This window comes from Myripristis murdjan, chromosome 3 (genome assembly GCF_902150065.1).
Source record: "Myripristis murdjan chromosome 3, fMyrMur1.1, whole genome shotgun sequence".
Lineage (NCBI taxonomy): Eukaryota > Metazoa > Chordata > Actinopteri > Holocentriformes > Holocentridae > Myripristis > Myripristis murdjan.
In genome coordinates this window covers 9,132,478-9,156,803 of record NC_043982.1, presented here as the reverse complement: position 1 = coordinate 9,156,803, position 24,326 = coordinate 9,132,478, and the positions used below count along the sequence as shown (strand labels likewise).

Below are 24,326 nucleotides of genomic sequence, written 5' to 3'. Positions count from 1 at the left end.
AAGCTTTTGTTTTACGTGTTTCTCCTCCTGTAGAACATGCAAAGCTAAAAGAGGACTGTCAGCTAAATGACTGAAACATCCATGAATAGGAAATGGTGATTGCATGTATTTCAATACAACAGAGGGGGAGAATAATTGCTCCATGAGAAAACAACACGGCAATGCAGTATAAACACACACAGTAATGCTTTTAGGTCTCCTTTATGTTGTGGGTTATATCACAAACGCCACATTTCTCTTGCCAGAAAGTTATGAAGGGGGAAACCTGGTCACAGAGGCCTTTGCTGTGTGCCAGTGACACAGCTTGGTAATGCGCTGAGCAGAAGACACAGCAGCAGACGTCGTCTCATTAGTTGTGTAGGCGGGACATCTGATTTTGCTGCTTGTTTGGGTAAAACGCAAACTGCTCCCATTTTAGTGGGTTTGTCATTGTATTTAGTGACTTCTCAGACCCCCGTGATGTTGTTTCTTTGAGGCAATAGTGTCACTTTCTCTGACACTGGGAAAAAATGTTGATGAATCCCACAGTCTGTGGCCTGTCTGCAGGACCTCAGAGAGTTTTCAAGTGTCTTGAATTTGATCCTTAAAATTTGAAGCCCCAAAAGCCCCTGAATACTTCCTAACTACAGTCTGCTGGGGTTTATTTGTCTGTTTATTTCTCTGCTGTTTTCAGCAAGAAATCAGCCCAATTATTAAGACCTGTTCTCTCATGGGGCAACTGTTATTTATTTATTTTTAGCAGCACAATTGATCATATATTTCATTTTAACTTAATTTAACTGATTTTTTTTTAACCAGAGATGTAAATTATTATTTTAATTTGATGAATAAATTACCAATAAAGAATTGATCCGTCATACACTTTTAATTCCAACTAAAGGTCAGACCTAAATACTTGATTTGCTGTTTTTGTCTGTGAAAGAAAAACAAGTGAGACCCTGGTAGGTTATTGTTACTTTTTTTTTTTTTTTGGATCAGTCTTCTTGCAAGAAGACTGATCCAAAATAAAAAAAAGGCCTTCCTCATGAGGAAGGCTTTTGGATTAAGGCTAAATAAAGGCTAATTATTACACCTGGCCACTGAGGCCTCTATCCAAAAAACACAAAAGTGCGACATTTTGTGGAAAAAATGTGATCTTTAAAAAGTTATGGAAAGCCTAACGAATTAAAAGCAATTTCAAATATAGTTGTAAAATGTCTCTTGAACACACCAGCTCCCGCAGTTTATAGAGGAACTGGCCTGCGTGCACCGCTGAGCTCTGACCGTCAGCTGTAGCTCAGCAGTAATCTTGCAGTCGTCTATTTATAGATGGAAAACAAGTATTACAGCATGTGAGATGAAAATAATCATTGCTCTTATGAAGTAAATAATTCTGCTACTTTTGAAAAAAGTAACAAATACGTAATCTGTTACTGTCTTCAAGCTCAGTCCTGCTTTTATATGATATTATAAGTCATGTTTAGTAGTTATTTTACTCTCCTTCATTCCAGCTAATTCCATCATCTTTGGGCCTGGTTATTTAAATCGATCGATTTTTCATTTAAAACACAGTCCTTTATTTCCACTGTGACATCCGTTGCCTTTTTTATATTCTTTTTGCTTTACTGTGGCCATCTACCTATGAACTGCATCAGAGCCGCCCATGTTTGAGGCGTGCCATAAATAATTGATGCCCTCGACGCTGGCTGTGCTGTGTTGAGTATGTTCCATTTCGTTTGACTTCTGTTTGTGTAAATAACATTCTGTGTGATGCTGAATAATATATTACAATTTTGCCATGTGTCACATCGTGTGTAATGCGAGCCACTGTTTGAGGATTGATTAACATGTGATGCAAGGTCTGCCCTCGGGGAATGCACCGCATACTGCAGGCTTCAAAACATTATAAATGCCTCAGCATTCATAAATCTCTCTCTCTCTCTCTCTATCTGTGTGTGTGTGTGTGTGTGTGTGTGTTTGGGCTGCACGTGTATGCACATATGTGTAGCCCATTCTCAGCTCCTCTAAACATCAGAATGGTTTTGTGCACCGAATGCCCTAAATCAAAGTGACTGTAACTTAGGGGGGCTACAACATACGGATGATGAAATGCAGCGAATAATAGAATTTGCCTGAGGTTGTTTGGTGGGAAGTCAGCAGAGGGCTTGATGCTTTCATCTCCGCCCACAAGCAACAGATTCCATTCCAAAGAATTATTTTCAGCATTGTTGCAGAATATTCTGTATTCTGCAAAATAGCACGCATGGATCATAAACTTGAAGTAAAATATATGGCTGCTGGCATGAATTGACTCCTTGTAAACCAGTTTTAAGATCAACAAGGTATTCGCTACGTTTAACTGTCTCTCGATGGACTCTTAAATAACCCCGGGAGCACACTGAGCGGTGTGTGTTTATGTGGTGGCACTGTGGGGGAGTAGAAGGAGGGCGGAAGCAGATGTGTGTGAGAGAGGGTCAGAGCCATGGCACTATCACAGTGTGCCTTTGTCTGGCTGGAGAGAGGGGTGAATTAAAGCCTGTTAACACTAGTCTGCACAGTCATATGCTAATTCCCTTTACTCTGAGAGAATTAATAAATTATGGTCTAGAAAACACATCTGAGTCCCTGCTTTACATGCCTCGAGCAGCACACACAGTGTGCAGGGAAAGGGACAGAGAACGACAGAGAGATGGAGATGGAGAGAGAGAGAGTGAGATAGAAAAAGAGAGAAAAAAGAGAGCAAGAGAGAGAGAGAGCGGGGAGACCATGTGTATGCTTGCTGTAGAGACAGAGGGGGTGGCACTGCACAGAAATAGCACAGAGGGAACATCAAAGAAGCAAGACAAAGGGGATTCTCCATTACCTGCTTCCTCTTCCTTAAGGCTTCACACTCGATACCGCTATAGGTGATGCTGCAAGAGAGATAGCCACAGATATTGGGCAAAAGGGGCAGGAGGCAAGATTTAGAGAGAGGAGAAAGGAAAAAAGGAGGGGGGATTTAAAGGGCAAGAAACGGAGGGAGATTTAGATAGAGCGCGCTCAGAGTGAGAGCAAGGGAAGACAGTGCAGAACACAAGCTGAGGTGGCGGATGGGAGAAAGGGAGAGGGACTGACTGGAGGCGTACACATGGGAGAGAGGAGAGAGCGGAAAAAGACGGGGTCATTTCATGTGCTCGCCGTGCATGACTGAGGAGTGCGGCTGCCTGTCTGGATCGTTAGACATCTCCAGCTCCGGAGCCCAGCCGGCCGAGCTGCTCTGCTGAGCTCCAGAGGACGTACTGAGGAGCACGGGGAGGCTGGGAAATAAGGAGAGGGCTGTGTGCAGAGGATGAGCAGGCTATGTGGGCTCTGTTGCTGCGATCGCTGTAACCAGACCCCCGTAGCCACTCTCGCTGGTGCTGTTGCAGGCCGTTGAGCTTTGGTCTTAGGCAGCAGCAGGCAGCTTGATTGATACAGTATGAGCTCCAAGCACTCCTCCGACTGGATCCCCTACAGGTACTGTACCACATTCCTGACAGCAGAGGAAAGGGCAGCCTGTTCATGTGTTGAGGCAGTGTGTGTTTGTGTGGCAACATGGATGTGTGTGTGTGTGTCTGCCAGGGGGACTAGATAGATGGATAGGTCAATACATACATACAGAGAGATTTGACAGCGTTATTCAGTGGCTTGACTAACACAGTAATGTTGGACTGGCACAGTAAAAGCAGTTTGATCTTGAATGGAATGATAGACACTGGATGTTTTATTTCATACTATAATATTTTCACAATCATATTGTCACTCCTCATTGGCTTAAATTATGCTTATATATCTTTGAGACAGATTTTTTACAGGTAAATGGAAATTAAAATGCAAAATAACCCAACAATCAAAAAGGTCTCAATTAAGTTCATACGCAGGAAAGATTCTGTTGCCTTGCAGCACTAAATTGCTCCTTGGTGAGATCGGTGATTTATATATATATATATATATATATATATATATATATATATATTCACTATTTTTTGATTCAGTAAAAATGTTGTTTTAATGCAATATTTACAAACTGAGCTTTCATGTGGGATCAGATGCAATACAGTGCAATATATAGATATATATTTCAGTTTAACAGTGTTGTCTTTATACTCACTGTGGGAAGTCCCTACCTCTGTGTCTGTGTGTGCGTGTGTGTGTGTGTGTGTGTCATATTCATCCTGTCCTGAAGTTTGAAGCTATTGGCTAGAATGGTCTTTAAAATAACGAAACATGTCAGTCCCGCTGGGGTCGTAGCCTCTTTTGGTCAAATTAAAACCTTTGTCTGCTCTCATTGTTTCAAGTGCAACACTACCGCTGCTGCCTGTTTCCTCCAACTAAAAACCCATTGCCATGGTTTCACTGCCTCCTTTGATGCCATTGGCTCATGGTTGCTATAAGTTACAGAGCTGGCCGTCCATGGATTTCAGAATGGGAATGCATCAGGAAGACAGTTGGAAGTGATCTGGAAGGAAATGTTGAAGGATATCTTTCGGAGAGGGCCCTGACCAGCTTTTATGAAATATTCTAGCTATAAGAACCAGCTTGAAAGACAATATTTTTAGTTTACTGGAATGATTAACATGAGTTTTAAGATAAGAACTGTATATGCAACAGTGGGAGGAATGAACTGCATTAATTGGTCATTTAAAATTTTGGATTTTATCACCCTTACACCTCGAGGTAACACTCCTTACATTTTGTTGTACTGGCAAAGGTGGACTAAATCCTACAAATTTAAAGGTGGACAGCAAAAAGTGCACAACTGTACAAACAGGATGAGAGGCACTGACAACATCCAAAATTATCCCCTGAAGTATGCTATTTGAGTGTCTCTGAGAGGGCGGGGAAGAGAGCAGGCTGGTTTCTCCGAGCAGTGAGCAGTTTTTCACATCCCATGAAGCTGCCATGAAAAATGTATGGGCCTGTGTGCAGAGTTGAGAGCGACAGCTGCACTGTGTACCGCTCTCATCTCATTAGGGATGCATGTGCTTTCAAATTACAAATTCGAACGAAACATAGTTCATGCACACATAAAGAAACAGTAGCTGTTTGTTCAGTGGTTCTGTGGCGCTTGTCTCAAAACTAGCGCAAACAGATGAGCGTTTCAGCATGTCTCTCCCCAGAAATGGAGAGGGAAAACCTGACATTTGAGTTTTGTCAAAAACACAGCTCTGCTCTACATGATCTATTTATGATCTATTCTTGTTTTACCCCACTGACACATTATACCAGTTGACAAATGTCTGTGTTCTTGGTTAAGTGGACTAAAGTCATGTTTTTTGAAGTTATACAATTATGCACAATGCAAAATTAAATAAGTTGGTGTGGATGCTTCCCTGCTGCACAATCATCCACAGGGTGATTTCAGAAAGCAGGTTTACTGACTAGCCTGAGAATCCAAAGTTAATGGAAACCTGAGAGATTAGATAAACTTTATAGGTCAGTCGCTATGGTAACCTGTAGGCTCTGAAGCTAACCTGTTTAGTCGCAGGCTTACTTGAACTAATTTTGGTTATTAGTCATTAGAAAACTTTTCTAACCTGCAGCAGGGGAGATATTTGTTTGAAATGACATGATATGGCATGCCATGTGGACATTAAAACCAATATTATTTTTTGCAGTAATTGGTTTCTTAGTTGAAAATTGTTATAAAGTCCTGCCTGGAGATTTCTGGAACATATTAGACTGTTCTGTTGTTCTGTTGGAGCTGTTCTGTTGTTTGCCTCTCCCTGCTTGGTCATCATATCCACATTACAAATGACTACAAATGTCAAAAATCTCTTGTGATTAAATGTCTCATGAAAACACCAGTACAATATTGTCACATGATCTGTTTTGTTCAAACATATCGTGATATTCGATTTTGTCCACATCATCCAGCTCTACTATTTGTACATCCTCACTCTCCTCAGTTTGTCTGCTCTGTCTTTGTGTCTTTATGGACAAACTGGAGGAGAGTTGAGACAAATCTCCACATAGAGGGACAGCATCACAAGTTTTGGCTAAATCCTTAAATCCTCTGCAATAAACAACACTAGTGAATGCCCTGACCATGAACTCACCTCAGTCACCTTCACCCTTCAACCAACTCAGACTTGATTGAACTTGGAGCAAACAGTTGAAACTGAAAACTCTTTGCACTATGTCAGGTTCAGGGTTATGCTCCCCAGCATTTTAGAGTTTTATAGCCAACAACTATCACACATAGTCGTCCCCAAAAAAGTTATGCATGTAGAGATAAACTATGAAAAAGTGGGACGAAGGGCCCTACCAACCCAACCTGACAAGTGAAAACAGGCTGGTTACTCCTCAGCCAATGCATTTGGTCTCCTACCTAACAATGGTTGGACCAATCAGTTTCCTTTGATGCGCCACGTGTGCCAAGTATGGATAGGTGATGACAAGACAAGAAGCTGCAGCCACTGAACTGCTAAACAGAAACACTACAGGAAATTAACATAGATGTTCCTTACAGAAATGGTAAAAATTGCGTACCAACATGCTAACTAGCAATATGCTTACAAATTTCGCCACAAACTTTCCACCACTTGTTTAGCCCCACTGTTGTGCCGTATGACACTCATTTGATTAAACAGTTAGCTCATGATTTACACATGGTTGATCCAGTTGCCTGCTGTGTATTTTTGTAAGCGCCCTTTGCTGCAGCCCCTTTTCCAAACGGTTTTAATCGACTGGCCAGTGTTTGGTGTCATTAACAATGGTAACAAAATCACCGGACGGCTGTGCCACGCTACCACCAACCAGTAAAATTCAGATCTTCCTTCAATCTGCCTGCTGCCAGTGAATCACAGAAGACGGGTTAAACAAAATACACATCAGTTTTGTGTCTAAGACAATTAAAAAAAAAAAACAAACAAACAAACAAAAGAAAAAAAACCTCTTTGTTTTCTTTGATACTGAAATGTCAAGAAACTGCACTCCATCTTTATGTTTCCCTGTTTTCAATTAGTAAATGAAAGAAATAACATCCACACACTAGTTAGAAAAATACAGCAAGTACAAACTACAAAAAGAATCTGATTACATTTTGTATCAGATTGTAATCAATGGTCTGTGGTTAATTTTATGTGCACCAAATCATTCTGTAAATCTTAAAGTAAATAAAAGTAAATTCTAATTCAGCCTCAAATCTCAAATCTAACACTACTACATAAATATGGGCATACCCAAAACGAGTATGTCTAATGTGTGTTATGAGTGTATACAAGTGCATTTAAACCCAATCTTATTAAACTAAGGCCACTGTACTCTGCAATAATGCACCCTCATTTTTTTATTCTTTATTAGCTTTTGCTGCTCTTTTTTCTTTCTTTTTTTTTTTGTTTACCTTAATAGAGTTTCTCTTTTGATTGTTCCTAGCATTTCTATTATATGTTTTTGACACCAATCCCCAAAGTAAATTCTTACGTGTGAACGTATCTGGCAACCAATAAACAAATCGCATTCTGATTCTGACTCTAATTGTATAATCATATACAAAGATAACCAAGGGCTTGCATGGTCTAATGTTGCTGTTCAGAATATTAATAATGCGTTTTTGAGGTTATTTCATCAGGATTACAGGTGAAGTAGTTTTTTTTTATTGGACTGCAAGGCTGCATGTAAACGTAATCAGTGCTCTGGTGCTGGGCAGGAGTGACTCTTCACAGTAATGAGGTGGATAACCTCCACTGGAACAGCGCTGTTTGTGTCATTATCTGCCTGTCTAATGCCTATTCATGCACTTGATTACTCTGATTGCAGACATGGAGTGCTTTGTTTGTCTGTATGTTTGACAGAGAGTGGGAGGTAAAATGCTTTTTGATTATGGCTGCATGTTGCCCTTTTGTCAATTGCTTGGACAAAGCTTGTAAGATGCAGGCACCTATGTTTAGATGAGGTGGCCACTGATTGATATTCCACACATGCAGGACTGACTTTGCCTGTTGCCACTGTCACCTGTTGAACCAAAGGTCTGAGAAAATATCAGGGGGCCCACAAAGTGGCTTGAGAGACCACTTATAGCTTTGTTTGGCTTGTAACATTATGGCAAAGAACAATAAAAAACAAACAAACAAACAAACAAACAAACAAAAAAATGTCATCTAGTAATGCTGAAATTCAAGCCATAGGTTTGCTCATTAAAGAATGCCACAAAGCCAACATCACACTTATTTTTTTTTTTCCAGTTATCAATACAATAATGAAGAAAATAATATTCCTGGTCACTGGACCCCTGAGCCCATACAGGTTGAAAATCTGCATTATGATTTTGTGACTGTGGCGCTCCTCTCTGCAGCCATAGTTACATCAGCCTGTAGTTGATTCCATAACTGGTTAATTTGGAAAGTGACTCCCATAACAAAATAGCCCAGTCCCTGAGAGAGAGGAGAGCAGTGGAGCCAGCACAGTGCTATCCCCTAACAGTTCTAGTTTTCACAGTAACCCTGCTACAATTTGTGACACAGTTTTGACCCGGCAAATCCTGAAAGACAAACTGAGGGAAACAAACACCCGAGCTGATTTAGCATTGTTATTGTTTCTGTGATTTAAATACAGGATTAACTGTAACGTCCTGCTGCATGTTGATGGAGATATATTATGTTTGTCATATCTGTTTGTATGTGGACCCATAAGATCAAAATAAATCGATGATCTTTCATCATTTGGCATGAACATGGTACTCAAGGGTCAAAAAACAGTCACAGTTGGTGCAATTATCAGTGATGGCTGATCATTCAAGGTTGAGTGGGCCGAGGTATGCTGCTGTAATGTTGCTGTTGTTGTCTAGTTGCATATGTGTGTGTGTATGTACACATATATATAGATATAGATAACCCTTTTTCTTGCACCAATTTCTCCTTCATCAAAGACCAAGTGCATCTCTGTCATGCATGAATGCAGGAGCCGTTTACGAAGGGGGACGTGAGTGACTGTGGTGGAAATAACTTAGATGTTGTTTAGGTGTTGCAAATGCTTAAATGTTTAAAGGTGAAACAACAGTGTGTGTGTGTGTGTGTGTGTGTGGCCCCAGCAGAACTGACAGTGTCAAGATTGGTTGATGTGCTTGTACTGCAGCAAAAATGAGAAGTGTTTCGTTTCTTGAGTAAATTGCATGCATGCCCTAAAAATGTACCCAACTCTTTAGTAAATTGTGCCTACTGTAAGAACACATGCTATGTATGCTTTTACATTGTGGGGATGTGGTAATTATTTTGCATGAATTATAATATTGTACACAAGCAAATTGAGGGAATGAAGAGACTCTCACACACACTCACACAGTTCAGTTCAATTGTGCAACTTTTTTTATATAGCACATTTCATACAGCTGAATGCAGTGCAATGCACGCCACAACATGAATTAAAAAGTTAAAAGACTGAAAAAACATGTGCTTCACAAAATGAACTGAAAAACATATAATGATGAAAGAACAGACAGGTTAAAACCAGGCAGAAAATTAGAACCAAAATTAAAACAGATAAAAGAGAGATTAAATAAATAATAATAAAAAAGATACAGAGTTACTGTAGACTTAAAGCAGTACTTTAATTTCTTTCTTTTTCTTGCATCATGGTGGACAGCTTTGCATGCCATTTCAGTGTGACTCTAAAGGGCAGCACATCCTCCTCAGAGACACTGCACTATGCATTTCACAACCACTCAGCACCATTACTATGAACAAACTATAAATATATAGTCCTAATATTGGAATTTCTCAAGCAAGTCAGTTGAGTAGTGAAGGAAAACATCATCTTATCTTGAGTGCAGAAGTCAAATATAGTTGAGGAACATTTTTCAGTGGTTTAACGCCCGTCTTTACTTTGTAACCCCCCTCTCACTTGTTCCTTTCTCTTTGCAGCACTTTAGATGATGAGGGCAGCAACCTGCGGCAGCAGAAACTGGACAGACAGGTGAGCGTTTGCTCCTCTTCCTACAGCTCTGCTAATAAAGTGTCACACAGCCAATTATAACAAGGCAGTTTTATTGTGACACTGACGTCTACATCTCCATCAGGGGGCCTCTGGTGGCATCGTTAGGACTTACTCATTTATCTTAAGCCAGAGTTTCTACAAGAAACAATGTCCACAGTCAGATTGAAGTGATTCACGTGGTTAAGCAAAAACACTTCAAAAATCAAGCAATTTTAAACACTTTAAATGTCAACAAACATTTGTACTCCTAACATGATTGTATGCATTTCATTATGTTACTATTCATGCAATAATGTAAGAACCTAGATTGAAGCATTGTTAGGGTAAGGTTGTGAATTGTGATTGAAAAAATTTAAGACCAATGGGTGATACAAGAAAAAAAAAAAATCATGTGTTCCATTTTGCTCACATAGATTTTGGTGAAACTTATCGGCACATCATGAACAAACTTCCTGAACTAGAGGGAAATACAACTTCTTTCATCTCAGTCTAGCGTCTCACATTTTGCATTACCATGTGAATTACAAAAAACAGTCTGGCTTGACACTGGTGATGTTAAGCTGCTGCTGGATGGTTAAGTCACTGCATTGGACTGTTGTGATTACTAAGTGCAAATGATTGGCTACCAAGTGTTTGTGGTCTGTCATGCTTCTGGAGTGCTGCCAGGGATTAGCATACTTTATTAACTAGTTATGTCCTGCTGAAGATGGCAACTTTGTAATGTAATGAAGTAAACTGTACACCACTGCAGAGAGGACTTTACCTAATGCTGAAGATGGCATTATTATGTCAAAACAAATGTATAATCTTTCACATCATGTACAGTAGCGTTTATTAGTTTCCAGAAGTATTTATTATCCAGGTAATAACAGGCAATGACGCTCCACTCCAATTTTTTTCCTACAGTCTCCTTTTATTGTTCCTTGTTGCTTGAGGGTGAGTTATTGAAAGGGAATTGGCAAGAAAGCACATGAGAGGGTCCTTTGATCAAACTGAAAGATTGGCGACACCACACTCTGCTTAGTGATTGATACTGTCCTTGTTTGCTGAAAACAGCAGCAACTTTGTAACAAGACAAGAGAAACAAGCATCCTTGAATTGCCTTTTCTGCTTTCTTTTATTTCCCCCTAAAGCTCTGTGAAAACTGCAGTTTTTGATATCCTGTATTGAATGATGCAATTTAGCTGAATTTAATACTTTGACGCATTATGCTCTGTGGTTAGTCTGCAGTCTATTCATCGCTCTGTCCTTCTCAGAATGAGCAAAGCACCCATCGCTGTGTTTACACGCACAGAGAGTTTCATTCTTAACCCAGTTACTCAAGTAACCTGATTTTGAGCCGGTGTGCGTAAACGTCATAACTGTTGATAATTTGGGCAAGGCTGTGCTCTGACTGACAAATCTGTTTCAGATGTTTGTGCCCTGATATTTAATGTGTTACTGGAGCACATAACCTTCCTCTTCCTCTTGGTCATACTTGTTCCCATGCACACCATGCCTATTATGGGTGGACATGGCAGTAGGGATACTCAGTTGCACAGTATCAAAAGTTCAACCCAAGTAATGCTTTAACTGCAACATGACCAGCAGCTGGATTACTCTGTGCTGTAGCCATGGCTATCTGGCTGAAGATGTGAGTTTACAGGAGATAGAGTGCTAATGCACTGCACTCACAATTCTCCACTAGTAGGGCCTCAATATTTGATGAACTCCCGCGCTGGGAATCCCCTCTGTTTCCAAGACGCGTGTATCACAGGTGACAGCTAGCCCAGATGAGAGAACTGGATCCAGTCTGAGGTCAAAGGCATTGTTTAAGGCCGCATAACCTTAAACATTTGTATCGCAGTATACACACTTACACTTAACACAAAACTGTTTCAGGTGTCTCAAAACCCAGATTTGATTAAGTGATGCAGATAAATTAAAATTATTTGATAAGAAGTTCCTTGCCCTAGCATACAGTGTGGAGAAAACATGAGATTAGTGTGTAAAAAGATTACTTACATGATATTTTTTCTCTCTTTCTTTGATTTTGCTCACGACAGTATTGTTGAATTATTTGGATTTTTTTTGCAGTATTCAGTCATTGAAAGTGATGATATTGTATATTTGTGTTTGTATTAAGATATAAATCATTTATTTATTTATTTGTTCATTGATTGATTCATTAAGCCCAAGATTGTTTTTCAAGCTGGCCATTATCATTGCTGGCTCTTGCCTTTAAATGCAACAACCCCCTTGGAGGCTTGAGGGTAACTTCAAAAAAAAAAAAAAAAGTGGCTCCTCAGAAGTATAAAGATGATCACAAATTAAACCCATCCAATTTGACGATGTTAAACTAATTATTTTATGGGGAAATAGGATAATGAATCTGCTCAATCTGACACACATACAGCTTTGCCAGGAGCTATTGAAGAACAGATAGGAGGCTGGAAAGCTTCTTAGCCATTGATGTTAAAGATAGTGGGGTTGGAGGGAAAAAAAAGTCTGGCAAAAACATTACTTCATCAATCCAAAAGTCCAAATCCCAAAACGCTGCACACCTGAATACTTGAATATATCAGTGTTCATGGGCAGGTGATCTTCAAAAGTGAGCTGCCACAATATTTACAACATGAATGAATCACACCATCAACAATGTCAGCCCTGTTCACAGGCAGGGCAGTTCATTTACTTCAAAGGCAACATTATGTCTTTCATAATTTCACTGCCTGTTGTGATGGCTGGATTACAAGCGCCCATGTAGCTTTGGAAGCTTCATTTCAGCCCAGGCGATTGGGAGGCCACAGGCTCTGTTGCCTCCTGAGGTATCTTCTGGCAAAATGTGCAACCTCAAGGATACAACCTTGTGTCTTGTGCTGTGACTGAGATACAGAGTGGGATATGCAAAATGATTTGCTTGAGAAAAAAGCAGAATATGTAGAGCAGTGGAGCATAATTATCCAACATAACAAGTGGTTCCTGCCAGCAAGGCCGATTGGTCTAAGAAGGTCTTATGGCATCCAGGGAGCTAGACATTGTTTACCCGAATTGCTTTCATTTATTTATTGATATTGTTGTACATGTATTGTATGAAAACACTGCATGTGTTAGGTGAATGTTGTGCATAATGTGACCATATTAACGGGGGTTCTTTATTATGGTGAAGGCTCCTTCAGTGTTGGTTTTTCAGATTCATGCATCATTCATTGCTGTTCCCATTATCACAATAACAAATGTCCACTTAAGTATTATTGCTAGACATTAATTTTATGTTTTTTATTTAATAATGTATACTGTATACTGGGTGGATATGTCTGCATAAATTTGCTTTCTTTGTGTGTATATGTGTCTGTGTATATGCGACCTGCACTGCAGCGTGCGCTGCTGGAGCAGAAACAGAAGAAGAAGAGGCAGGAGCCTCTAATGGTCCAGTCTAATGTGGACGGCCGATCTCGCGCTCGCCGCACCAAGCAGAGCGAGGAGCAGGCTCCGCTGGTGGAATCCTACCTCAGCAGCAACAGCAGCACCATCTACCATGGTAGGCAGGACTCCTCTCCTCTTTCTTGCTGCATTGCCTCACACCTCTGAGACCACCAGGAGCCTTGTTTTACCTCTTCAGCTCTGCTGCTCCAATTCATCACTGCTGCGCTGCTGAGCTTTGTTCACAGCCACTAAACTTAACGTTAAATTCCAGTTGAGATCCCAAAGTTTTGAAAGATACCAAAAATGTCCTACTGAATTACAGAGAAATATACACATAATGATGCATGTATCCTCTAAATATTTTGCATTTGTTGTTATGGTGCAGACATAAACAATGGCTTATTGGGTTTGAATATTTCACTCAGTCGAAGTGTGTCCTTCAATAAAGCCTTGCAACCAACAGGTACAGAAAATGTATGTGACATTGTTGTACAATATGGAAAAGATGTGTATTTTGAAGCTCCTTAAAGGGAAATGAAAAGGAAAATCAGAGGTCAAGGCTTTATCTGCTGGTTGCAACGCTTAATTGAAGCTACAACAAATATATATACTGCGGGATTTAAGCCCAAGATGCCATTGTTTTATGACAGCAGCATTACATCAAATAGAAATCTACATGTTTGTGCATCATTTTACACACATTTCCCTGTAATTCAACAGCATATGTTTGAATTTAAAGTTAGGTCCTGTGGGTTTGAACAAAGCTTGGCTGCACAGCATGCTGTACATTGATGGGGCTGGCCTTGTTGAAGAGGTAAATAATCTTGGGCCAAAGCAGAAATTTTTCCTTTATGTTTTATTAATTAGAACTGTACAGTACAGACACAAGGGCAGAACGACTGATAAAATATAGTTTTATTATGAAAGAAATGACAAAACAGCAGTTAATGTCAGTATTTTACATTACAGCCCATATGGTTGGCCCATTAGCACTCATCCAGTGCAGGGTTTTCCACTGTGCTGCAAATCCTTCCACTCTTGTAGCGAGTGTTTCATTGTGGTGTGTCGGCCAGATAGCACTGGAACAAAAATGGCGTTAGGACTGGGATTGATTGAGCCTGCTTATCTACACTCAGGGACTAGAGCAGCCATCTAATCCCCAGCTCTGAATGCTTCTCAGCTGAAGGCCACTGTCAAAGTCTCTTGAATGGTGCAGGGAGAGGAAAACGTGATGACTAACTCTCTGTGCCTTTCAGCATTCTCTTATACTTATCAAATGGTAAGGTGAAGAACTGCCTTTGCAAACTTCTCAGATAAAGTAAAATAGCCCCTCTCCTTCCCTTAATTTCTTAACTTTTCTTCCTGCTGTTTCCTCAGTTGCTTGGATGATTTCCTATAGTCACCAAAAGGAAGGTGCAGTTCATTTTGCTTTCACTGAACTGGAAATAGGTGTGTCACAATATCAGATTTTCACTACTGAAGAATTCATAATAACAGTATTATCACAATATCTATAGAAAATTTGAGGGAAAAAAAATCTATCAGTCAAATTCATCGTTAACTTTGTTTATTATGCATTTTGTTTCTTTACTGGCAAATGAATAACACTCAAAATACAAGTGTAGGGAGGTGAAGAGAGAGTCTGTCATCACATCAGGTGTGTGCACAGAAGACACAGAAATAAAACAGGTGTGTGATTCTTTACAGGACATATCATATATGTATAATTAACATATCAATATTTCATTTTTTAAAATATCATGGTTATCGTCAACATTGGTATATCGCAACACCGCTAACTGGAAGCATAAACCTGTTTGAACCTGCACATCTTTGTGTCTCTTAAAAACAGCCTAATATCAGTCCCACGTCAAGGACATTTTCTGTAATTTCTCTATGTCATTCAATTATCTTTATTTTTGAAATTGAGAGACATTTATAAACACTATATTTATAATGCACTGATAATGACAGCATGAAATAGGCTCAGTCTTTCAGAGGGAAATGGCGGTATTTAAGAGTTCACATTATTGAACAATTCACCTTTGTGAAAGAGAAACCATTTCCCCTGAAGCCACATACCAGAGAACAGAGATTACCATATGATAACATCAAACTGTCTCCACAGTACCTGCAGGCTGCTCCTGATATTTTTTTTGATTGATTGATTAAAACATTTGACTACATTTGATTCAAAATATTTACCAGTAACTGGACTTTTACTGCCATTGCCACAAAGTCCAAAATTTATAATGAAGACAGAATTATAAGCTGACGTGAAATCCATGTTTCAAAAGATTCAGAGGATTTCCATTAGCATTGAAGCTAAGTGGTGTTGACTGGTTGCATAACCAAAGGAAAAAAATGTTCCCCTAAATGGTTCCAGATTCATCTAAGCACAAAATGTGTTTTGCTGGACCCCCGCTATAGTGTTTGGCCATAGATTGTCTGGTAATTGCCAGATCCCCATCATTGGGGTTGGCTGAGGAACTGGTATGTCACTCACTGAATTACTGACTTTTTTCAGCAATAAGATAGTGGAGCCTCCTGGTGGTGACAGCTAAACATCGCTAGGGATGGGGTTCGGCAAGCACAGCCCTGGTTGTTCTAGTTTTCACCTCTGCACAGAAGGGAAGATGAGAGGTGGAAAATTCCCATTGGCTGCTCTTCATTTTACTCTGTTTAACCTAGATGTAGTGCTCTACATCGCCCCCCGGAGGTGGCCTCACTTATTCTTGTTGGTGGAATATCTCCCTTTATAAACTATCTCTGGTAATACTGTATGCCACTGTACCATTCCGACAGTTTAGGCTTAACATTTACAAATTAATATTGCAATGTCAAACTATGTAATTGCTTGCTTGGTTTAATTTCAATTTTATTTTAAAAATTCCCTTAGCATAAAATTTGTGTCATGTATTGATATGCAGTTGTTAATCAAGTCTGCTTTCAATATACATATATGAAGTATGGGTTTCATTTTCACTTAAGTTTGTTTAATGCACCTGTATGAACTTAGATTCCTGTTCAGAAAAAACACGTTGCTGTGTTCTCTAACCTTGCTTATTGCTCGCTTATAAAGTAGCATTTCCTATTGCTTTTCCTTCACTGAATTTGAACTGTGCACATTCCTCCATTTCATCACTTAATGTCTCTAACATTTCTCTCTCTGTCTTCCCTGAACACTGTGTCTGCTTCTGGCCGTCTTCATGCCGGTGTTTAGTGCAAGAAGCTGAACAGGAGGAGGTGAAGGTGGTAGCAGACTCACAACCGCCTCGCTCAGCCAAAAAGGGCAAAGCATCGGCGAGCTCCACTCCACAGACAGGCAGCGCGAAGAAGGAGAGGAAAGGGAAGCACAAAGGTCAGCGCACCACCACTGGGACAAATAAGCAGACAGAGCTGAGGCTCGATAGATGGGCACTATGTTAGAAAGTCTGACTCAAACAGAGAACATAGGCAGCAGGTGAAAAAAGCAGACACATAGACAGGTGAAAAAGCAGCACGAGCCCCCGAAATGTGTGATTTGGCTGTAGCTTTTGTCAGTGTAAAGCCCATCTGAAACCATCAAACACCACGATTTTCTTATAAAATGGCTGCTCCTGACAATCAGTCTTGGCTGTTTCATACTTGAGAAAACATGTACACATTACATTTATGTTTTACAGCTAATGTTATGAAAAAAGAGTAGGTTTGTCCTACTATTAGAGTATATTAATTGTTAAGTGTTATTTTCAAGTGGTTGCATATGAATGATTGATATTATTAGGACTACTAAGGGTGCAGTTGTACTGGATCATTGAGGAAGACACATTAAGGACATGGGTACAGCAATGGAGACAGTTTTTCTATGTACAGTAATGCTTGCACCACCAGGATGTGTTTTTTGACAGTATTGCTCTGGGTCTAACATTCATACTCGTATCCAATTAAACACATTCCAAAAATTAGTTGGAATCTACAGTATACCAGGACAGAAAGCAGTCCCTAATCGCATTACCCAGCAGCTGTAACTGGTTGTATTTTAAGCCTTCTTTGCCTAAAGAGGGGTCTGCCGGCTTTCTAAGCCACATCTTCAGTGGCACCCAGTGTCACGGGACAGCTAATGAGGCTGGCCTGATAGCCGCCATTCTGGTGCGGCGCTTGTCCCATCTCAGCTGTCTGTAATGATGTATAAAGTCTGAGCTCTCTCAGCCTGCCAGCAAACCACAGACTTTCTGACCCTCACAGACACATGATCAATTAGTGCCACGCAGACAGACGAGGAGAAAGTGAATGCAGAAGTGCTGTGGCCCACCCCTACCTACTTTGATTGCTCTCTTGGCTCCCTTGCTCTCAGCATTCACAGTTGCAGTGTGTCATTAACGACTGCACAATGTACACTGTAAGTAGATATACTGGTTGAGAAATGCTCACACCAAGGCATCATTACAGAAAAAGATGGAATGGATATTACAGTCATCTATCTATCTATCTATCTATCTATCTATCTATCTATTGCTTCTCTCTTTGCAGGAGTTTTTTCAGGGTCACTTTCTTTTAGGTGGTTATGAAATATAAATGCTGTGGGTATCGTCCTAATTCTGCTTGGCAGGCATTATTTGGAGTTTTCCGCTGGAAGTGGGAAATGGATTTGCAGAATTCTGTATGCAGAGTTTCAGTTTGGTTGTTTGTCCCGTTTTGTGAAATCTTGATTAACAAGTAGACCCCAGACCTTGCAGCCAGAAAGGGAAATAGGTTCAATAGTGTAGTCTAATTATGCATAGTGCCTGTAGTCCAAGCCCAACTTGGTGTTCCCTTTGATGGTGTAAGAAACCCTTCTTGCCTTGTCCCTCAGTTCATTCACAGCTTTGTTGAAGTGGTGTGTGGTGCCGGTGTTTAGGCTGAGACAGGTACAGTGATTTGCATGTTTTAGAGCCATGGTATCTAGAAAGAATTTAAATTTGTGGGAGGGTAGGTCTTTTTCAGAATATCATGATTTTTGTCTTGTTTAGATTCACTGTCAATGGCTAGGTTTGGGAGAACTGATGCAGAAGATCAAGGTGCAGTTGTTGTCATTCTTTGGTTGGAGGCAGGAGCACCAGGATCAGCTGCAAACAGTCGGCATTTGACTCCTGTGTCTGCCAGGTTGATGCCAGGGGCTGCACACTGTTCTAGTGCCATCACCAGTTATATGTTGAAGAGGGTCAGACTCAAGCTGAGTCCTTGTTTGACCTTCCAGCTTTGAGGAAAGAAGTCTGTGGTTTGACTCTTGACAGGATACTTGTTGTTTGTGTACACCGTGTTAATGATGGCAAAGGTTTTGGCCCTCTCCCTCCCTCTCTTTGTCTCTCTCTGTCTCTCTTTCACCCACACAGTTTAGGACAAGCTGCTTGAAAAATTTTATTCTACAAGTAAATCATTGCTCCACATTGGAAAAGGCTGAAGTACATTAAAGCCAATTAAAATTACTTAGAAAAAGTACTTAGAACCATTCTGTAATACACATCCACAATGAAAAACCTAAAAACCTTACCTGATTTCCACTCAGGAATCATTAAAGTACCTTGCCTTACCTTCAAAATGGCATGTATCATTCTTCTATGTGAACTACGACAGATGCAAAACAACTGCAGGATGCCGCAGTCAGATATGTACTGTGTATGACAAGGCTCCAGCTAAGGCTACAGCCACTGTAACAGTGTCTCCTCCAAAGGTGGTGACTGACAGATCGACAGCAATACCTTTGCCAGCATTTCCTCCCTTGTCTTTGGCAATCCTGCACCTGCAGATCTGTCACCACCAATCTATGGACAGGTGCCAAATATAAACACAAGCACTCTGCATTCATCCAAGCTGTGACACAGCAATTATGAGAGGTTGCTTAATGCTTCCTGCAGATTGCAGTCCAGCCTACTTCCACCCATCCAGTGTTCACATCAACAACAACATCTGAGCTATCTCCTGCAACATTTGAAAACACATCACGTCAAGGTTTGTATATAACCTGAGCAAATTCACTTGATTTCTTTCAAAAACATGGGGAAAAGGGTGATGAGCAAATTAGCAAACAAACAAATAAAAAACAAAAAACCCAGGCAATTTGAAAAACAAAAAACAAAAAACAAAACAACAACAACAAAAAACAAACAAACAAAGAACAAACAAACAAAAAAATTAGCACTGAATTAGAGGGACCAGCAGCCATTCATCCCCATTCATCTTATTTTCCATCATGAAAACAATGACGAAAGTGAAGTCTTTTAATAAGGGCTTTGGAATTCTGAAATTGAAATTACACAACTATGAAATTATGTGTGACCTGAGGAGTGTACTACGAAGCAGGTTTAGTGAGTTAGCGAAGTATGTTGTAAGTATGTTGAGTCTAAAGCCAGGCTTTCCTGCATCACGAAGGTGGCTCTCTTTTAACCCGGCTAGATCACCATGGTAATTTATGCTTAACTCATAACCTGGTCCCGACCAGGTTATGAGTTTAACCCCGTCCGCTATCTCACCCAGGTGAAATCACAAAGTAATTTTTGTCCGGTGATTGGTGACACATATGCACAATGCAGGTATACTATTAGTGGTGCACAGACTTCACGTTTGTTAGAAATATTCCGTTGTATCACAGACTTTGTTATAGTAGCCTACTTTTTTAAAGGAAACCCTTTATATTATAACGGTGACTGTCACGGCATCCGAAGGTGATGATTGGACGGGAGCAGCCCGTGGTGATTCAAACGCGCTCCAAACGCCACTTATTCCGGTTTAGAAAAACAGATTTAACAAAAAAGGAGCAAACAAACATGAACATAAAGGGCTCCATAATTCTCGTTAAACTTCAAATGTAACGAACAATTATCGGAAACTACTGACAAGTGGCTCTAAGCAGCGGAAATAGCTGTCAAAAATCGTCATGTAACCATGGTAACCACCGCCTGCTCCGTCCGACACTGCTAGACTCACCACACTCACCTTCAGTCACCTGACTTAACCTCAGGCTTTACCTACAATTCCTAGGCAACACTCCCATAAAGCTACTGAAGTTACATATTCATAAACTATAATTCATAATACTGAATGAATATTGCAGCAATTATTTAAAATGGCTATAACAGTGACAGAATCCCCCTTTGTGCTTCCTTTGCAATTAATCGCCAGCACTCCTCTCTCGCCTTATTTGCGGCCACAGTGTTGCTCTTAGTGTTATTTTTTTTAATTTTTATTTTTGAAATTTTCATAGCTTTCCATGGGGACAAGCTGCTCCTCTTGCGTGAACTATGCAGCCCGTGAACGGTCCATTTTTGGCGGAAGTAGAATCATATGACGCCAAAACGCCCCCTTTTCTGTGAACGCGCACAGAGCACAAAGCTGACAGCCGGACTTAACAAACCTTGATGAGAACCACCGTCGTGATACCACTTAACTTTGACTGGAGCTTTAGGTTTTGTTGAGCCTGATAGTGAACACAAAGCCTGGGTATGTTGAGCCTCCTTCGTAGTACAGCCCTCTGTACATCTTTTCATTCATAGTACTATTCAAATAGTATTTTTATGGCAGAGTTCAGAACAACTTTATCTTTTTGCCCCTCAAAACAAGTTACAAAGCACTTTGCATACAACTAAAAGGACAGTAAGAAAATATTAATAAAATATTCAGATAAAATACAATAGAAAATAACAAAACAAACATAAAAAGCAACCAAACATTAAAATAAATCAAACTGGTACTATCACTCTCATCAAGTTAAAATCTTGTTTTTGTTACATAAGTACAACATTCATTCATTCTTCCAAAACTTAACGCCAAATTGGCTCCAAAATGGACTCTTTATTACAATCACAGACAATTGGCTGCTATGAAAAGGGTTGCCCTTATTAACAATGGAAGTGGTGAAACATTAACCAAATCAAGCCTAACTGCGAACCCAGAAGTGATGCCATTATCTTGTTCTTTCCATTCAGCCTCTATTTAAATTAAGTGCAGCTTATGAGTCACTTAGGCCATACACACAGCTAGACAGGGACTGCACAGTGAACCCAGGAAAAAAAGACAACATCATGCGTTGCATCAGTAAAACATTCAAACTGTCAAACTATTCATGCTACCATGCCCAGCATCACCATTTAAACTCTGTTTGTATGAGGAGCAACAAGAGGACATGGGAGAAAAAACAGCATGTCAGCTGCATTGAGCTGCAGTGACTTGAGCTCTTCAGATATCCAGTAATCTTGTGTTTGAGTCCTTGTAGCAGCAGGGACATAATGTTCCTCCCATTTATGGAGGGTAATTGAATAACAAGGAGTGACACAATTACTTTTAAAAAATGAGAGCAAGGAACAAAACACCCATACATCCCTCAACATTTGCTGTACTGAATGTGACAGTAAGATTACAGTATACTACCAGAAAATACATATTGCATAGTTTGATTGAGTTTACTGTATTTTAGTACATATTTTTGATGGATTTCATGTTAAAAAGCCAGTGATGGGATGTGCAGCTGTTGTGGCGTGTCGTTTCCTCTGGCCTGATGGAGTTTGTGTTTGTGTGGTCGTGGCTCAGCAGGGATGGACGGCCTGGCTTCCCACCAGGAGGACGGGCAGATCCAGATCCTGACAGTGGGTCACTCCACCACAGAGGAGGGCGAGGGAGACCCTGTCATGAGCTGCACCCAGTCACAGAGCAAACAGGACCTGCGGGTCACCATGCTCAAGAAAGGTACTGTCAGCGCGTGTCGGTGCACAGCAACAGCACGACTTGTTTACGCCGGCTGCAGGATGGTGGACCGCCGTGACATTGGCATGTTGGTCTGACTGAAGCACGCTGACTTGGAGCTTCCATCTGCTAGTGCCATTTTATGAGCTGTAAATATTTAAATAGCTAGTGGAACTGAAAATAATTTAGACCCTAATTATTTTGTTTCTGCTACCATAGCTGCTTTAAAAGTGTGAGAGTGGAAGACCTAAATGATTTATATTTATCCAACAACAGGAGGAATAGAATCACAAAAAATATACTGGAACTCAGAAATCATAACTGTGCATTTAAATTAGCATTTTTTCAACTTCACAATTGTGATACATATGATTTTGGTACTTTTTGGACCAGGGTTTTGACACTGCAAACTTTGGAAGTCAGTTTTTGATTCACAGTGGCAGCTGTTTAAATAAATTCTGTAGATTTGGTGGCATAACTGCAAACGGTGTTGGTGGAAACAAGTAAATAATCAGCTTCAAGTCTAAAAGGGAGTGAAGAAGGTTGATAAAGTGTGCAGCTCCGAAAAACCTTGGGCTGCATTGTTGTTACTCATAGTTTGTTCTCATAAGTCGTCCCATTCCATTTATTCCTATATTTGTTATTTTTTCTTTTTATTCAACTTGCCATGCACAATAATATTAGTTATTTTTCCTGAGCCATTGTTACTATTAGTGACAATACTCTGAGCTACTGTTAGTGATTAGGCCTTGTTTACCCGCTGTTTTTTTTTCTGTATAAGCCATGAATACTTAGTTTGGCATTTAGTGGGATTGTTAAATAAAGTTCTGGCACATCATTATGAATAGGCACACATATTACCATTTAAATAACTGACCACAGTGGCAAACATCATGGTATGAAATGTGGCACCTGCTGGCCAGAGATGACAACAGTGTGACGACAGTGTGAAGAGGCAGTTGACAATCCTGCTGCTGCTTGTCATGTAGTCTGATATCAAAGCCTCATTCCTGTCTCAGCACAATTACTGTTCAGTGTAAAACAGGTAACCATGCCAACGGCAACAGCACAACTAACTGCTAACAGTACTAAGCTCATTTACTGAAACCCAGTGGCTCTCCTTTGAGTATCGACGCCTATAGCTGCAGTATTTCTCTCTATTTATTTTCAATCTACATTAACTAAAGATAAATGATAAATAGGAGGTCTAGTTCACCCTGCAAACAACATGGACCCACATTATTTTAATCTGAAATTATGGGTGATATCTCCCTTGATTTTTTTTTTTGATTAATAAGTTAGCTGTTATGGAAGTTGAAAGGACTGTGGCATAGCAATTAGATGTAATGAACAAAGAAAATGACATAATGTGTTGGGTGTGCCACAGCACCAACTATTAAACAGCATCCAGTAAAGAAAACAAACTAGCCTATACTAGTTTATGTTACCCGGTAGTGCATGCAGCAGCAAGTGACACTCCAATCATACTTTTTTCTCATTTTGCTTGTAAAGGTATATCCAGCAGTATGAATTTTGATGAAGAGGAGGATGATGAAGATGAAATTAGCTCCAGTTCCTCACAGCTTAACAGCAACACGAGACCAGGCTCCGCCACCAGCAAGAAATCATGCAAGGTAGCAGGCGTACACAGCATGCTCTTGATTTCTTCTCTCTTGATGTTGTGTATTTTGTGTATTTTGTGCTTCATGTTGTGCATCATTTAGGAAAATTAGGAGGCAGGAAAAATGTACATCAAATGATCCCTCATTTGGATTCACCTCTGTCATGGCTGAGTGTACTATGTCTTTATCACACTGCTTGATGTGAGGAAAATACCTGTGTTTTGTGTTTGCTCTCTAAACCGTGCTAAATCTGTTATTGACAAAATAACAAATGACAACCTCATAATGACTTCATGCCAGATCTGAGATTTTGGCATTTCCTATTTCTGGCCAGTTATTTGTTTATTTGTTGCTTGGACAAAAAACAAATGGATATCCTTTTGTTGGATAAACTAGTGAGGATGGTGCTGCATGCAGATGGTAGCAATCCCATACACACATTGATTCTGTTATCTGCTTTGATGATAGATACCCATGCTATATTTTACAAAATAAAGAGAAATAGGGGGGATATGATTAAAAAGATGTGAGCTTTGTAAACAGGCTGAGATAGGGCATTGTAAATCTTCATGTCAGTCAGTCTTCATGAGTGTATCGCAGGTATGTTGTGTTCTTCATGTCAGCCGTCCTGTTTTTTTCCATGCTCCCGGTCACTTAGTCTGCTCCTGGGGG

At 40.1% G+C, this 24,326-nt stretch overlaps 1 protein-coding gene across 1 annotated transcript in view; it reads left to right on the top strand.

The window, feature by feature from the left end:
• The first annotated feature begins 3,413 nt into the window (after positions 1 to 3,413).
• tub (TUB bipartite transcription factor) overlaps positions 3,414 to 24,326 on the top strand; it is a 37,543-nt gene continuing 16,630 nt past the window's right edge. Inside the window, exons 1-6 of the mRNA XM_030046939.1 lie at positions 3,414 to 3,474; positions 9,858 to 9,909; positions 13,288 to 13,450; positions 16,559 to 16,696; positions 21,883 to 22,035; positions 23,545 to 23,666. Coding sequence (XP_029902799.1) covers positions 3,437 to 3,474; positions 9,858 to 9,909; positions 13,288 to 13,450; positions 16,559 to 16,696; positions 21,883 to 22,035; positions 23,545 to 23,666 — 666 coding nt within the window. The 5' untranslated portion in view covers positions 3,414 to 3,436. The remainder of the gene's footprint in view (positions 3,475 to 9,857; positions 9,910 to 13,287; positions 13,451 to 16,558; positions 16,697 to 21,882; positions 22,036 to 23,544; positions 23,667 to 24,326) is intronic.